The following is a 17,648-nucleotide window of genomic DNA, read 5'->3' as shown; positions in this document are numbered from 1 at the left end:
TTAACCCATTAACGCAATGTGAACCTAGCCTAACTAAGGGGGTGATGAAGGGGGGTTTGAGTTACTTTTATAGCGTTTTTTTATATCGGATTTTTATGACTGGCAGCTGTCACACACTAAAAGACGCTTTTTATAGCAAAAAAGTTTTTGCGTCTCCACATTTTGAGACCTATAGTTTTCCATATTTTGGTCCACAGTCATGTGAGGTCTTGTTTTTTGCGGGACGAGTTGACGTTTTTATTGGTAACATTTTCGGACACGTGACCGTTTTTGATCGCTTTTTATTCCGATTTTTTTGTGAGGCAGAATGACCAAAAACCAGCTATTCATGAATTTCTTTTGGGGGAGGCGTTTATACCGTTCCGCGTTTGGTAAAATTGATGAAGCAGTTTTATTCTTCGGGTCAGTACGATTACAGCGACACCTCATTTATATAATTTTTTTTATGTTTTGGCGCTTTTATACGATAAAAGCTATTTTATAGAAAAAATGATTATTTTGGCATCGCTTTATTCTGAGGACTAACTTTTTTATTTTTTTGGTTATGATGCTATATGGCGGCTTGTTTTTTGCGGGACAAGATGATGTTTTCAGCGGTACCATAGATATTTGTATCCGTCTTTTTGATCGCGTGTTATTCCACTTTTTGTTCAGCGTTATGATAATAAAGCGTTGTTTTTTGGCTCGTTTTTTTTTTTTCTTTTCTTACGGAGTTCACTGAAGGGGTTAACTAGTGGGCCAGTTTTATAGGTTGGGTCGTTACGGACGCGGCGATACTAAATATGTGTACTTTTATTATTATTTTTTTTTTTTTTTATTAGATAAAGAAATGTATTTATGGGAATATTATTTTTTTTTTTCTTCTTTATTTAGGAATTTTTTTTTTTTTTTTTTTTTTTTACACGTGTGGAAAATTTTTTTTTTACTTTTTCACTTTGTCCCAGGGGGGGACATAACAGATCACCGATCTGAAAGTGTGCACAGCACTCTGTCAGATCGGTGATCTGACATACAGCCGGGCAGGATTAGAGCTGCAGCTGCAGCCTGATCCTGACCCGGAAGTGCTCCCTGCAGGACCCGGATGCAGCCCCGCGGCCATTTTGGATCCGGGGACTGCAGGGAGAAGACGCTCGGTACACGGTGAGTACATCACCGTGTACCGATCGTCTCAGGGAAGCATGCAGGGAGCCCCCTCCCTGCGCGATGCTTCCCTGCACCGCCGGCACACCGCGATCATCTTTGATCGCGGTGTGCCGGGGGTTAATGTGCCGGGAGCGGTCCGTGACCGCTCCTGGCACATAGTGCCGGATGTCAGCTGCGATAGGCAGCTGACACCCGGCCGCGCTCCCCCCGTGAGCGCGGCCGATCGCATATGACGTACTATCCCGTCACTGGGAATTAAGTCCCAGGTCACCTTGACGGGATAGTACGTCATATGGGATTAAGGGGTTAAGAATAAAGTTTGTTTGTGACGCCACCTGTGGTATTCGGTCGGTAGGGACCGACACTGCTTAAAGGGGTCCTCTGGGGTGATGGTATGGCAGCTGGATGGTATAACTTCCCACAGGTGAAGTAAATGTACCCGGGGGCAAACTGCTGGGGCAAAACATCCAAATCCCATACGGTGTACATGTTAATATAGTGCCATTAAAATTCAAATGGAACTTTTAAAATCCGGAGGTGAAATGTCATAAAAAATTAAGTACCAAGCTAGGCCACATCTTTAAGTAGTTAATTATAATAGAGTAAATGAGACTTTCTAAACCTATTAACTAGATGGAGGGCGGTAATGTCACGATGGAGGCAGGCTTTGCAGCATTGAGAATCTTTTCCCCCATGTGCTCATCCCTCTATCCACTCTTTCCCCATGTGCTGACTTCTCCAGTCTGTGCTCTCTTCTTTGACCTGTCTATCCCATGCTGTTGCTCTTCAAAAGTCTCATTTGCCCGTTGTCTTCGACGTTGTGCCTTTGCTGCTTTCCTCTCACTGTCATTGCCGTACTTTTTAGGAGGAGCCATGTTGGCGTTGATATTTACTTTTTAAAGGGGTTTTCTCTCAAACCAAAGTTCCTTTTAAAATTTGTCTGTCTGACCATGTACAGAATATACCACAGCTCCTGGGCAGGGGAGGAAGCAAAAGACAATACTGACATTACAGCAGGAGATCGCAGAGGATACATTTTGTGAGGTAAAATATTGTTTAACCCCTTCATGACCTTGGGATTTTCCGTTTTTCCGTGTTCGTTTTTCGCTCCCCTCCTTCCCAGAGCCATAACTTTTTTATTTTTCCGTCTATTTGGCCATGTGAGGGCTTATTTTTTGCGGGACAAGTTGTACTTTTGAACGACATCATTGGTTTTACCATGTTGTGTACTAGAAAATGTAGTGCGGTGAAATTGCAAAAAAAGTGCAATCCCACACTTGTTTTTTGCTTGGCTTTTTTGCTAGGTTCACTAAATGCTAAAACTGACCTGCCATTATGATTCTCCAGGTCATTACGAGTCCATAGACACCTAACTTGACTAGGTTATTTTTTATATAAGTGGTGAAAAAAAATTCCAAACTTTGCTAAAAAAAAATAAAAAAATAAAAAATTGTGCCATTTTCCAATACTCGTAGCGTCTCCATTTTTCATGATCTGGGGTTGGGTGAGGGCTTATTTTTTGTGTGCCGAGCTGGCGTTTTTAAAGATACGTTCTTTTGATCGCCCGTTATTGCATTTTAATTCAATGTCGCGGCGACCAAAAAAACTTAATTCTGGCGTTTTGAATTTTTTCTCGCTACGCCGTTTAGCGATCAGGTTAATGCTTTTTTTTTTTTTTTTTTTTTTTTTTTATTGATCGGGCAATTCTGAATGCGGCGATACCAAATGTGTAGGTTCGATTTTTTTTTTTTTTTTTTTTTTTTTTTTTTTTTTTCCCATGCTTCAATAGCCTCCATGGGAGGCTAGAAGCAGGCACAACGCAATCGCCTTTGCTACATAGCAGCGATCTTATGTTCGCTGCAATGTAGCAGAAAATCAGGTGTCCTGTGAGCGCTGAGCACATGGTGGTGCTCACAGCTACCGGCGATCAGTAACCATAGAGGTCTCAAGGACCTCTATGGTTACTATTCAGAAGCATCGCCGACCTCCGATCATGTGACGGGGTCGGCGATACGGTCATTTCCGGCCGCCCGGCCGGAAGCGGTAGTTAAATGCCGCTGTCTGCGTTTGACAGCGACATTTAACTAGTTAATAGGCGCGGGCACATCGCGATTCTGCCCGTGCCTATTACGGACACATGTCAGCTGTTCAAAACAGCTGACATGTCCCGGCTTTGATGCGGGCTTACCACCGGAGCCCCGCATCAAAGCGGGGCTTATGACCTCGGACGTACTATCCCGTCCGAGGTCAGAAAGGGGTTAAAAACAGTCAGTGAAATATTTTAGCTGACAAAATGAATCCTCTGCGATCCCCTGCTGTAATGTCCGTATTGTCTTTTGCTTCCTCCCCTGCCCAGGAGGTGTGGTATGCTGCATACACTGTCAGACACAGACCATTTTTAAAATGATCTTTCATTCGTGGAAAAACCCCTTTAATGTGACCGTCTTCCTCTGCCTGTAGACACATCGCACATCTGCTGCCGGAATCAGTCTAATGATTCACTGTGCCTGTGCGGAATTCAAACAGGCACAGTAAATCAGACCGCCGCCATCTTTGTACAGATAGAGCGCCCCCAGACACAGGGCCACAGGTTACTCAGTACCGGTCCTTTCTGTCTCAGTTCTGGGGTTGTCACGGTGGCTGGACCCGGTCCGTGACCCTGCTAAGGGGCGTCCAATAAAAGGGTGATGATAGTTTGTCAAGATTTCGTGACGCCACCTGTGGTGTTCGGTCAGGGCGACCGACGCTGCTTGGGGTCCGCTGGGATGATGGAATAGCAGCTAGATGGTATACCTTCCCACAGGTGAAGTATATCTCCAGGGCTTCCCAGTAAGGTGGATGGTGATGGTGTGAGGTGCAGACAATAACGAGGACAAAAGGTTGCAGTCTCTTTACCTCTTTACTGAAGACTTCAGGATCCTCAATCCAGAGCACTGTTAACAGGGCTGTCTGAGACCGGCCGGTCTGAAGGCACATCCAGAGTTCCCTTTGCAGGTGGAAATCGTTGCCTACCACTAGCGCCTGTGTGTTTTAGTGCTTCCCTGCTGAGCATTTGGAATAGTCCTCACAACTTCTGTTTCGTTCATTCGTTCTTTCTAATTTGTTCCAGATATTTCTAGTTCTCCGTCCCCCAGGTTTGTTATGGCTAGGACGCACCCGTTTTGACGGGTAGGCTCGGAGCTCTTCCGGGACTCTAGAGATGCCCCTCTCCACGCGTTGCCCCCTATGTCTGCTTAGGTGATGTAAGGTAGACAGCCAACCTATAATTAACTGTCCTGTGGAGTTTTGAAGTAAGGCATAGTCAGTTCGGTGTTCCGGCTACGCGCCTCAGTAGGATGTTGCCGTTCTCCGGGCACGACTCCTACTGGCTCTCCTTTGTGCTTCGTTTCTCACTGTTCCACAATATCCTTCGCTTTGTGTCTCTTTCTTAGGATACCGCCGCAAGGTAGTGCAGGCGCGGTTCCGTAACGTTCTATTCTGGTCGCTAGGTACCTGCCAGGTTCCCACACCTGACAGGGACCCCCCTGAATCTTCTCCCTGCAACACCCCCTGCCACGGGATGTTGCCTGAATCCAACCCTGTCAGCTTCTGACTAACTTCCTATTCAACCCCTAGTTTTACCAGTGTGAGGAATGGCCTAGTAAATAAAACCTTTTGCTCCCCCTAGTGGCCGGAGTGTGAAGTGTAATGAGTGCTGGTGATACCTGGTCAGAAGAACTCCTTTAGTGCCATCAGACGTATCATCACTCCCCTTAGCGGCAGAGTGTCATACTGCAACGACCAGGTCTCTGGGGCGCTGCACAGACAGATGGCAGCGGTCACAATAAAACTGCGCATGTGCTCCTCCTGTACAAAGATGGCGACGGTCAGTGAATCATTTGGCTGATCCCGGTGGCGGCATGTTCGTGACAGTGTTCGGCTGGTGGTACTGTGCAAGAGGCTGCGTACGGCGTATACAGTGTGTGTTGCGACTGTGTTCCACTGGTGGTACCGTGCAAGAGGCTGCGTACGGCGTATACAGTGTGTGGTGCGTACGGCATATACAGTGTGTGTGTTGCGACTGTTCCACTGGTGGTACCGCGCAAGAGGCTGGTACCACCAGCAGTTTCCATATTGAGACACCCACCACTTGGGTGTCCCAATATGGCGGTCTGTGAACTTCCGCCGCTTCGAATTCTGGGATCTGGACGGGACAGGCTGTGAAGACAATACAAAGTAAGTACCGTATTTTCCGCTTTGTAAGACGCACTTTATTTCCCCCAAATTTGGGGGGGAAATGTGGGTGCGTCTAACAAAGCGGATATACCGCTTACCATTACAGGCTGGGAGGAGGGGGTGTCCGCCGCCGCTACCGCCTGCCGCCGCTGTCGTCCGCCGCCACTGCCGGGGTTGTCCGCTGCTGCCCCGGGTGATGCTGAAGGCTCCGGTGCTGCGGGGGGCTCTGGCGACATATTGTGAAAGACCAGAGCCCCCCGGCAGTTCTTCCATGCGTTCCAGTATGACTAATTCCGGGAAAATGGCCGCCGGAATCTCGGGAGATGAGATTTCAGCGCTGAGATCTCATCTCTCGAGATTCCGGCGGCCATTTTCCCGGAGTTAGTTCCAGTATGACTGACTCCGGGAAAATGGCCGCCGGAATCTCGGGAGATGAGATTTCAGCGCTGAGATCTCATCTCTCGAGATTCCGGCGGCCATTTTCCCGGAATTAGTCATACTGGAACGCATGGAAGAACTGCCGGGGGGCTCTGGTCTTTCACAAAATGTCGCCAGAGCCCCCCGCAGCACCGGAGACAGCCCTACAGCACAGGAGCCCCCTGCAGACCCCTCATCCCAGCCTGCAGCAAAGGAGCCCCCTGCAGACCCCTCATCCCAGCCTGCAGCAAAGGAGCCCCCTGCAGACCCCTCATCCCAGCCTGCAGCACAGGAGCCCCCCTGCAGCACAGGAGCCCCCTGCAGACCCCCTCATCCCAGCCTGCAGCAATGCTCCACTCCTGCCTCCGGCAACGAGCCTGGGACCCTGATCCACCACAACCACAACCCCCGGTAAGTAATAAGACGCATGGATTATAAGACGCCCCACCAATTTATTAAAAAATAGTTTTTTCCTATTTTTCTCCTCAAAATTTGGGGTGCGTCTTATAATCCGGAGCGTCTTACAAAGCGAAAAATACGGTATATGTTAAGATAATTAATTAGTTGAGTTTCAAATAGAGGATGCTCTCCACCATCCTAATCTCTTGGCCTGAGTGGAGAGCTACAAAGAGGATAGGTGATCAATGCCAGATTGATGGGTCCAAAACTTGGCAGCCCACCAATCATCTGTTATTTGCTCCGGTGGCCACATGATGTACCCTGACCTGCTCTTTTGTCCCCATGATCTCTGGCTGAAAATCTCCTCCTTCCTGTGACACACATGAGATTCTCAATCTCTTCCAACCGCTGAGGTGTGTGGATCATGCCTGGCAGGTAGGCTTGGCTGCATTTGGGAGAGCTTGCTCTGTTCTGTGAATGCTGCCAGCTTTCCCTGCAGACCCAGCTTTTTTTATACTGCTAGATACTGTCTAATATATGTACATCCTGCTGTATAATAGGAATACATTCAGATCTCTTTACTGGTGTGCCATTTTTATATTTTGTTCTATTTTGCAGTTTTATTTTTATTTTTTTAATCTGTGATAGAGCCATAATTTTAGACAAGGTGCTTTTTAAATTTTCAGTTATTGGTAGCAATTTAATTAGGTTACTGTTTTTAAACAATAGATTTAGGTGTATGGCATTATCTAGTAAACAGATCTCTCCCCATGCATTGATCCATCACATTGTCCATTCCGTCATCCATGCCAATGAAGGGGAGAAGATGGTAATCTTTTATTGTTAGGACTGCTGTAATGGTGCTTTGTGCATTACTTCTATTCCTTGCAGTTTCCTGTATTTTGCTGGAGCTGTGTGTGTGTGTATATGACTCTGGGGGAGGAGAGGGAGGGGTGTAGGCAAAGTTAGGGTGCGTGTCCACAGACTGGATTGTGGGCGCTTTGGACTGAGCAGAAAACCCCCTCCACCCAAAGCGCCGCCCCCTTCTGGATGTGTTCATTGCACACATCCGGAATCGCTGCACCCTATACATAGGACCCTATTATTTACCTTGTGGCAACGGAGCTGTGTTCTAACACATGTCCGTAAACATCGGGCCGCCAGACGCGTGTTCGCACGCATAGTGGAGACGGGATTTCATAAAATCCCCTCCACTACGCTGTAACATCTGGACGCTGCGGGTTGAACGCTGCAGTTGTACGTAGCGTTCAATCCGCAGCTAATCCGGATGTAATCCGGCCCGTGGACACATACCCTTACAAGCCTGCGCTCACTGCTGGCTTGCAGCCCAGAAGAAGGGATAATGGGAAATGTGGTAAGAAGTGAGCAGAGGATTCTGAAGAGGAAATGATTGCTATGACAGCAGAGCTGGTGACAGGGCACAGAACTCAAAGTAAAAAGGCATAAAAAATGAAACTAGTCAGAAAAGGTTTATTGGGTTATTTGGAGGCCTTTTTCTTAAGCATTTATGGCAAAATTAGTAACGGAGTCATGGTAGTGGACAATTAACATATGCACATAGAACATGAAAAATGTGATTGTTTTACGCCTTATATCATTGTTGGCTAGCTGACCTTTTTTGTGTTGAGGAGTTTTGTGTTTAATAATTTGGCAGGTGAAAAATGAAATCGTTCTTATAAAGTTGACCTTTAAATTTTGTTTTTGCTGCCCTCTAGTAACATGAACAGAGGAATACTACCTCTGTATTGATGCTGCTTCTTCTAGATTAGATGGTTGTCGTCCGTCCGCCATCTTGGCAGTCTTCCCCCATGCTCCGAAGCACTCGTTCAGTAGATGTTTGAGAGCCAATGCTAAACTTCTCTCTGGCGGCGGCAGCTTGTGTTCAAGAGAACAAAGCTTTTGTCGGTCTGAGAGCGGACATACCTGATGAACCTCTCACCTGACAATTGGGGAGTGGTCAGGCCAACATTCGCCTCGTGTATGGGTAGGAGGGCGTAAGAATTGTTTGAATGTTTTTTTGAAAATGTTTGCAGAAGCCATTTCTGTTCCCTTCTTTCAGCCTTTAATCTCTTTGTTCCCTATGAGTTTAGCTACCAATCTGAGGTGTGAAAACCACAGCGATACAGGAGAATTTGTACAGCCAGCGATTGTTACGCAATATCTTGAGCAGAATTTATGCTTGGTATATGTGTGAGGTCATTGTGTGGATGGCTAGCTCCGTCTGTAACATGTCATAGAAGTAGACAAATACATTTCCTGAGTTTTGCTTTGTTTTGGTGGCGTTTTTCGCCACGTGCGTCGTTTCCGACGCTAGCGTCGGACGCAAGAAAACGCTACATGTAGCATTTTCTGTGCGTCCGATTTTCGTCAAAAACGACGCACGCGTCGCAAAACGCGCGCGTTTTTCCGTGCGTCGCCGCTGCGTCGCCGACGCAACGGCGACGCGACACTAATGTGAACGTAGCCTTACAAATTTGTTGACGAGATATGGAAAATCTTAAGTTAGGAATTTTAGATAATTTTCAAGTGTTAAAAAAAAAAAGCCAGCGGGAAATATGTTTTTAAAGGGACCAACAGTTCACCTCTTTATCACTTTAGTATGAGCTGATCTGCAGTTCTCGGCAGCGGCCACTACAGTATACAGAGCTGGGCTGCATAGCCCCATAAAATGTTTACGTATGGTTGCGTTATAGCAGGAAAATATCTGATCGGTGTGAGTGACGCATTAGTGACTGTCCTGGTCTTTTCCCAATGTGTGAGAAATTCAGTGGGTTTTATATCACATGACTATAGAACATCTGATTTTTCCACTTTCTGCCATGTTGAAGCAAAAAATCGATTCTTTAGGTTAGGATTTCCCAATATGGTGTTTGAAATCTGTGTTTCCATGTTAATTTAGAGGTTATAGCCTCTTAAACCTGCATATGCCAGTGCAACTGCAAAGAATGGCTTTCACTATGGTGGACCTGGCATAGAATTGTGGTACAGCTTGGTTTGGCATTTAGCAGAGAACTTCTCTGTACAACCTCTCCTCTCCTTTTTCTGCAGAGCTTTGAATTCTTGGACAACGTTGTGTAGTTTGTTTGTTTTTTTTTTTTACCTATCTTATGTTATTATAGTTCTTTATTGGATATATAATGCACATACTATAGCCATAAAATTACAAGCAAGACAAATGAATCAAGGGGAACGGGTGGTACAAAAGCCAAATTAAAACGTTATATACAGCAAGAAAATGAATAAACTGGAATGATTGCGTTATTATGAACTAGATAAGTCCATAAAGCGACAGGAGAATCACAGGAAGACCAAGTGTCCTTAGGAAGGGGTGTAAGTAGGGATGGATAATGGAACTGGTGATGGAGGAAGGGAAAGGGGAGGGCTGAGTTTGGTTAGTGGTTGTCAATTTAGCGTTTGTGCCAAATTTATAAGGATCCGAGGTGACCAAGTCTTTTGGAATGATGAATGCATTTGCATTTCCCAGCTTCACAGTTCCTCCAGCCTATAAATCAAACTTATGATCTTCATCATCCATCATCATCTCCATCCATCCAAATTTACGATGACAGACTGGTACAGAGGGGAGAGGACCCTGTCCTTGCTGACTCATTCTACGGGATAACATATCTAACCATGTTGAATGGGTCGGTTGGTGGGGGTATATATCTTGTACTATGCATGGGCAGCACGGTGGTCAGTGGTTTGCATTACTTTGCAGTGCAGGGGTCCAGGCTTCAAATCCCACCAAGGAAGCCTCTTCAGCGAATTAGTATGGTTTTTCCCCATATTTGTGTGAATTCTTCAGTTTCCTCACACATATTGATGGGGAATTTAGATTTTGATTCCCAATGCACTGTGTCTGTATAGTCCTGTGGAACTGATGGGTATATACATGTGAGTAAAATAAATAATTAATACTTTTGTCTTTGTAACATCTAAGAGCACAAAAGACATGAAGCTGGAGAGGCCAAGACGGCCATCAGTATTCACTGTTTTTGTTTTTCTTTTCATGTTCTACAAAGCCTCAGAAAATGACTTGCAAAATAAGCGTCTGAAGCTCGACTATGAAGAAATCACACCCTGTCTTAAAGACGTGACCCTAGTGTGGGAAAAAATGCTGAACACCCCTGGAAGGGCAAAAATTAAGGCTGATATGGAAAAGATTCATGCTGCTGTTGGGCAAGGTAATCGTGAGAAATATCTACTAACCCATAAAGGGAAGGTGTCCTAGATCTGCCACCAGCACACTTCTCTCATTTACAGGCTTATACATACCCCTTCTGAATATGCCGTGCAAAATAACTGATGTAAATGTGCAGATGATATATTTTTATTTAATGAATTACACTAATAGTTACAGCTAGAGATGAGTGTATTTATTAGCAGGTCTCTGGTTCAGTCAGTGTCCCATACCCATCAGATGAGAGCCCTTCCAAACTGTCTTGTTACCTGCCAGAATCCCCAGCGCTTCTTCTGATTTACAGGCCCATCGTGATGTTGTCACCTCAACAATGATGTTGCACCTGACCCACAAATCAGTAGGAATGCCAGCTGGTAGGAGGTGGTTTTGCCTGGTTCTCTCTGGTGGCCATGGAATACTGACGTGGGTTCTGCAATCGACTACTTCCAAAGTCCGTGGACCCTGTTCTCACAACTTTCCAAGACTGTTTTAATTAGATCAAAGTATAAATGGCTCCTATTCCTCCCCACCTAACTTGGCATAAACAGAGATGAATTTTTGTTTCCTGGCCCTTAAAGGGAACCTGTCATCCGCCCCCGCCCCCCCTCGCCAATCAGGCGTTTGAAACTAAGAGCCACCTTGTGCAGCAGTAATGCTGCATTCTGACAAGGTGGCTCTTTTAGTTATTGGTGCTGTAAATGCAAAAATAATCCGTTTTGTAATTTGTCCGAAATACCTGTCTTCAGTCCCTGAGACAGGTCTTTCCCCCCTGCTGCAGACTCCTCACAGCCGTCACTCAAGTCTTCTTGGCGCTGGGCACCGCCTCCTCAGCGCTGTTTTGAAATCTGCCGGCGCCTGTGCTCTTTTGTCATGCCTGGGGCAGGTGCAGTGAGCGCGTAGTCTACGGTGGGAGGCTCTTGCGTTATGCAAAGAATGGCTCAACCAGATAACTTGTCACAGGGAAGATATTTCATGCCCCAGATTAATTAGATTTTCTCTTATCCCCATGACTGTACCACAGAGAGAGGGATCCACCCTCAGGGACAGGAAACCTACAGGTGAAAAAGGCGGTATCTCTCTCCCACATCAGTTCAGTTTCCTGTCCCTGACTGGGAACCTGCAACATACCTGTCATCGGAATGCCGGGGGTCCATCTAGCCGGATTCAGGCAGCGGGGGGCCATGCCTCGAACGTGGTGGATTCTCCCACCCCGAAGGCCACGATCCGGGGTCGGCGGGACCTGTGCGGGGGAGAGGCAGTGAAGCAGGATCCAGTCTGCCTCTCCCTCAGTAACCCATATATGGCCGGTAATAGGTGGCGGCAGCTGCCTGGTGACATGCCGCCGGTCCGTGGCCCAGGAGGTGGTGGCGGCTGTCACCTATAGGAGGCTGGGCGCCGGAAGGTGATGCGTGCGCGAGCGACCGCAATGCTTTCTGGGAGATCCGGAGTGCACAAGCGCGGGGGTCATTTCCGGGGCCCGGAAATATAAGGCAGCCCAACCAAACGCCGGTGCTTGATTATTTTCACCATGAGTGAGAAGGAGCAGCCGGCAGAAGAAATTCTGCAGTCCCCTCAAAAAAAAAATAAATAAATAAATAAATAAAACGCCAGCAGCAACAGCGACAGCAGCAGGACACCTCTTCCCAACGTCGTAGCAGAGGCTCCAATGGATCCGGAAGAACAGCGGTTCAAATTGAGGATGCAACTCCTAGGCCAGAACCGGTATCTCCCTCACATTAGGAGGGTAAGTGACCTCCTTGAATGTCCATATTCTAAATGGGGTTTATTATGTTTTCTTAGGGGAAGAAATGTGCAGCAAAAAACAGAGTATGTCCAATCTGCTCTGTAGAACTACCCGCTACGTGGGTAAAAAAGCTCTGTGCCATATGCATAAAAATACTATGTGAAGTGTCCCCAAGATTCGCATCTGACCTAAGAGTTAATCAAAACCCAAGTGGAAGATGCGTTAAAAAGGAAGCATAAATCCAGACGCAAATACCCGGAGTCCAGTTCCAGTAAGGAAGATGGTGATCAGTATAGTTCGGATAGTTCACGCTCTTCTCCATCATCCTCTTCATCTTCTGAAGGGGGTCGCAATTGTTTCCCTATTGAAACAGATGCCTTAGCAAAAGCGGTTAGGACAACCACGGGGCTAGTGGAGACTCTGTCCAAGAAAACGGCGCAAGATCTTATGTTTAGCGACCTAGAATAACGGAAAGGAAGAGCGTTCCCATTAAATGAAAAAACACAAGCTTTAATAAAAAAGGAATAGAAGAGACCAGACAAAGTCCTCCTAACCCCAAAGAGGAAATACCCATTTGACGACCCAGCTTGTTCTTTCTGGGGAAAGGCGCCAAAGTTAGACGTCGCCATTGCAAAAGCCTCCAAAAAAAATTTGCCTTGCCTTTTGAAGATATGGGGACCCTTAAGAATCCCATGGACAAGAGGGTGGAAGTATTCTTAAAGGGCTCTTGGGAGGTGGGGTTAAAACCACCAATAGCCGCTACATGTACAGCCAGAGCATTAATGGTGTGCTTTGACCACCTAGAGTCCCAGCTAAAGGATAGATCCCCAAGAGAATCAATATTGGACTCCGTCTCAATAATGAAGGGAGCCGCTGCATATCTTGCAGACGCCTCTATAGACTCCAGTGAGACTAGTGGCAAGGTCTGCCTCGTTTTCAAACACAGAAGGGCTTTGTGGCTCAAGTGTTGGCCGGGAGACCTACAGACAAAAGCCAAACTATGCTCCATTCCCAGCGAAGGAGAATTTTTATTTTGTCCTACCCTAGATGACATTCTTGAGAAAGCAGGGGACAAGAAAAAAGCTTTTCCAGGGTTTCCCAACCAATCCTATAGACGGCCCTTTCGGAGCAGAAAATTTATGCGTAGAAGACCCCCTAAAAATCAAAAAAGGATGGGAGGATAAAAAATTTAAAGGAAGAGGCTTCATGTTCAACAAACCTGATAACAAAAAACAGCCCCAATGAAGGTGTGCCCCAGGAGGGAGGGAGGTTGACATACTATCTTCCAGCCTGGGAAAAAATATCTGGGAGTGCGTGGATACTAAATATAATAAAGACCGGACTGAAACTGAAGTTCCATACGATGCCATATCATCATTTTGTCATAACACCACAAAGGGGAATGGGGAACTCGCTTACATGACCAAATGGCCCAAGGCCCCTGGTCGGAGGAGGAAAAACTAGTTTCCTCAAACATGAAAAAACTCCTGGCAGTAAAATGTGCGCTCAACCACTTCCTAGGCTTCCTCCGTTCCTACAACGTGAGGGTGCTCTTGGACAACAGGGTGATGCTAGCATACTTGAATCACCAGGGGGGAACGAGATCTCGAGCGCTGATGGAGGTAGCAAAATCTATCCTGTTAGCAGAGGCCAATCTGTCCTCACTGTCAGCCCTTCATATCAAGGGGACAGAAAATCAGGCCGCAGATTTTTTAAGCCGAACACAGCTGAAACGAGGGGAATGGGAATTAAACCAGGCGGTATTCAACCACATAGTGGAGGTTTGGGGTCTCCCGAAGATAGAATTGTTCACAAATAGTCTAAACCGGAAGACACATGCCTTCTGTTCGATCGACCCACGGGGGAGTCCAGTAACCCTAGACGCCTTTTTAATTCCCTGGGACTTTCAGCTAGCCTATGCCTTTCCCCCAATAGCACTAATTCCCTTGGTAGTGAGGAAGATTCGGGAGGACAGAGCAAGGGTAATCATGATGGCTCCCTTTTGGCTGAAAAGAGCATGGTTTCTGTGGCTGCGGTTGATGTCTATAACAGACCTTTGGGTTCTCCCAGATATCCGGAACTTTTTGTGTCAGGGTCCGGTAAACCATCTGCAAGTGAAAAGCTTGCATATGACTGCCTGGAATTTGAAAGGAAACTTTTAACCAAGAGAGGATTTTCTTCAAACTTAGCTTCAACTCTCTTGTTAAGTAGAAAACCAGTAACTACTAGAGCATATGGGAAGGTCTGGAGGAGATTTTTGTCAGTTTCGGGTGCCAGTTTATCGGGGGAGATCCCAATTCAGAAAGTGCTAGAGTTCCTTCAAAAGGGGTTGGAAAAAGGCTTAGCAACAAACACTCTTAAAGTTCAAATGGCAGCGCTAGGCGCCCTTAACAATTGCGACTTAGCGGGGAATCGCTGGATAAAAAGGTTTATTAAGGCCTCAAATAGATCTAGACCAGTTGTCCACCACACTACACCTCCCTGGGATCTAAACTTAGTACTTTAGTTTCTGCACTGACTAAAGCACCTTTTCAACCTTTGTCAAAAGCTTCTTTAAAAATAATATCCCTCAAAACCTCTCATCTTGTAGCGCTAACGTCGGCTTGCAGAATTGGTGATATGCAGGCTCTATCAGCATACCCGCCTCTCACCCAGATATTAGATGATAGACGAGTCCTTAGGACCGACCCATCCTACCTTCCTAAAGTGGCGTCACGGTTTCATAGATCTCAGGAGATCGATCTCTGTACCCTCTTTCTGTCTAAACCCCAGATATAGAAAGGAAGAACTCCTACACACACTAGATGTTAAAAGATACTTAATCCAATATCTAGCAGCCACGAGAGAATGTAGGAGGGATAGGTCTGATTGTGTGCTTTCAGGGTCCAAACAAAGGGCATAAAGCATCGAAGGCCACATGGCGAGATGGGTAAGGGATGCCATCATCCTGTCATATTCTTCGTGTAATTAAGCCATTCCAGAGGGAGTCAAAGCTCATTCAACCAGATCGGTGGCAAGCTCCTGGGCAGAGCGAGCGGGAGCATCAACTGAGCAGATATGTAGAGCAGCCACTTGGTCTTCTCCCTCTACATTTTTTAAACACTACCAACTAGACCTGGCTTCTTCTTCAGACCTCACTTTTGGCAGAAGGGTCCTGGAGGAAGTGGTCCCCCCCTAATATACATTCTATGAAATTCTCTACGTGGTGTGTTGTGAATTCTGTGGCAGAGTTCACTCCTGTGGTCACAAGTGGTACTTCGGCTGATTCTCTCTGGGAGCTTCCGTTTGTGGAGGAAAGTGGTACTGCAGCTTCTGAGTTTCCTCCCTCAGGTGATCTGGTGAGGTCGTTAGCTGCTTCTCTACTTAACTCCACCTGATGCTTTGATCCATGCTTCTTGTCAATGTTCCAGTGTTGGACTTGTGTTTCTCTGGATCATTCCTGTGGCCTGCTGCTCTGCATAGCTAAGTGCTTCTTTGCTATTTGTTGCTATTTTTTCTGTCCAGCTTGTCTATTTGTTTTGCTGGAAGCTCTGGGACGCAAAGGGTGTACCTCCGTGCCGTTAGTTCGGTACGGAGGGTCTTTTTGCCCCCTTTGCGTGGTTTTCTTTAGGGTTTGGTGTAGACCACAAAGTTATCTTTCCTATCCTCGTTCTGTCTAGAATATCGGGCCTCACTTTGCTGAATCTATTTCATCCCTACGTTTGTCTTTTCATCTTACTCAGTCATTATATGTGGGGGGCTGCCTTTTCCTTTGGGGTATTTCTCTGAGGCAAGGTAGGCTTATTTTTCTATCTTCAGGCTAGTTAGTTTCTCAGGCTGTGCCGAGTTGCATAGGGAGCCTTAGGCGCAATCCACAGCTGCCTCTAGTTGTGTTTGGAGAGGATCAGGAATTGCGGTCTACAGAGTTTCCACGTCTCAGAGCTCGTTCTATTATTTTGGGTTATTGTCAGATCACTGTATGTGCTCTGATCGCTATGTACATTGTGTTACTGAATTGCCTATCATAACAGTGGTGCTGTCAAGGGGGTAAGAGAATATCGTAGTTACTTACCGATAACGGTATTTCTCTGATCTCATGACGGCACCCGAATATTCCCTCACTTCACGTGTGGGCGGGCACACTAAGTTTAGTTATTAATATTTAGTCAAGCGGTGCCTCTGATAAGCCTAAAATTAAAATTACAGCTGAAGTTCTGTTAAGCCTCTGTAATCCAACTGATGTGGGAGAGAGGTACCGCCTTTTTCACCTGTAGGTTTCCTGTGCCTGAGGGCGGATCCCTCTCTCCGTGGTGCCGTCATGGGATCAGAGAAATACCGTTATCGGTAAGTAACTACTATATGTGTGTGTGTGTGTGTGTGTGTATATAATCAGTGTTAGTGTTCCTTCATCAAAAGGCTGTGTTGTAACTTGGTGGAGGCATATTAGTGTGTCATATCCAAGTGACAAGTTGCCTCCTACTATGTTTGAGCGGGTACATGTAATGTGTTCAGAAAATGTACCGCTTCAATTTAGTCTTGTTTTTTAGGATTTTTTTCCATAACTTCTTAAGTTTGTACGTTAACCCCTTTCTGCCATCGGATGGAATAGTACGTCCGATGGCAGAACCCCCGCTTTGATGTGGGCTCCGGCGGTGAGCCCGCATCAAAGCTGGGACATGTCAGCTGTTTTGAAGAGCTGACATGTGCCCGCAATACGCACAGGTGGAATAGCGATCCACCCACGCCTATTAAGTAGTTAAATACCACTGTCAAACTGACAGAGGCATTTATCAAGCGCCTCCGGCCATCCGGCTGAATATGTGGAGACCGCTGACCCCAGTCACGTGATCGGGGGTCATCGGTGTGTCGGCATAACAACTAGAGGTCTCCAGCAGACCTCTATGGTTGTTCATACCAGATTGCTATGAGTGCCACCCAGTGGTCGGTGCTCTTACCAATGCAGTAATTTTGCTACATAGGGGCGATCTGAGCATTTTTTTTTTTTTTGGGGGGGTCGCCACAACATTGCTTTAAAATGCAATAATGGGCCAACAAAAGAATGCATCTGCACTGAAATGGTATAATTAAAAATGTCAGCACAGCGGGCAAAAAATAAGCCCTCACTCAACCAGAGATCACAAAAAATGGAGACGCTATGGGTATTGGAAAATTGCGCAATTTTGTGTGTGTGTGTTTTTTTTTTTTTTTTAAGCAAAGTTTGGAATTTTTTTTTTTTCTCTGCTTAGATAAAAAAAATAACCTAGACATGTTTGGTGTCAATGAACTTATAATGACCTGGAGAATGATAGTGGCAGGTCAGTTTTAGCATTTAGTGAACCTAGCAAAAAAGCGTGGGATTGCATTTTTTTTTTTTTTTTCAATTTCACCGCACTTGGAACTCTGTAGTACACGACATGGTAAAACCAATGGTGTCGTTTAAAAGTACAACTCCTCCCGCAAAAAATAAGCCCTCACATGGCCATATTGATGGAAAAATAAAAAAGTTATGGCTCTGGGAAGGAGGGGAGCGAAAAATGAAAACTCAAAACC

At 46.1% G+C, this 17,648-nt stretch overlaps 1 protein-coding gene across 2 annotated transcripts in view; it reads left to right on the top strand.

The window, feature by feature from the left end:
* The window catches only part of TBC1D1 (TBC1 domain family member 1), a 194,750-nt gene that overhangs the window by 121,742 nt on the left and 55,360 nt on the right, over positions 1–17,648 (top strand). For both annotated transcript variants that reach the window (XM_069744615.1, XM_069744616.1), the window contains exon 13: positions 10,218–10,379. In XM_069744615.1, the coding sequence (XP_069600716.1) occupies positions 10,218–10,379 (162 nt within the window). The remainder of the gene's footprint in view (positions 1–10,217; positions 10,380–17,648) is intronic.

Source organism: Ranitomeya imitator, chromosome 1, assembly GCF_032444005.1.
Source record: "Ranitomeya imitator isolate aRanImi1 chromosome 1, aRanImi1.pri, whole genome shotgun sequence".
NCBI classification, from domain to species: Eukaryota; Metazoa; Chordata; class Amphibia; order Anura; family Dendrobatidae; genus Ranitomeya; species Ranitomeya imitator.
This window is presented reverse-complemented; position numbering and strand designations above follow the sequence as displayed.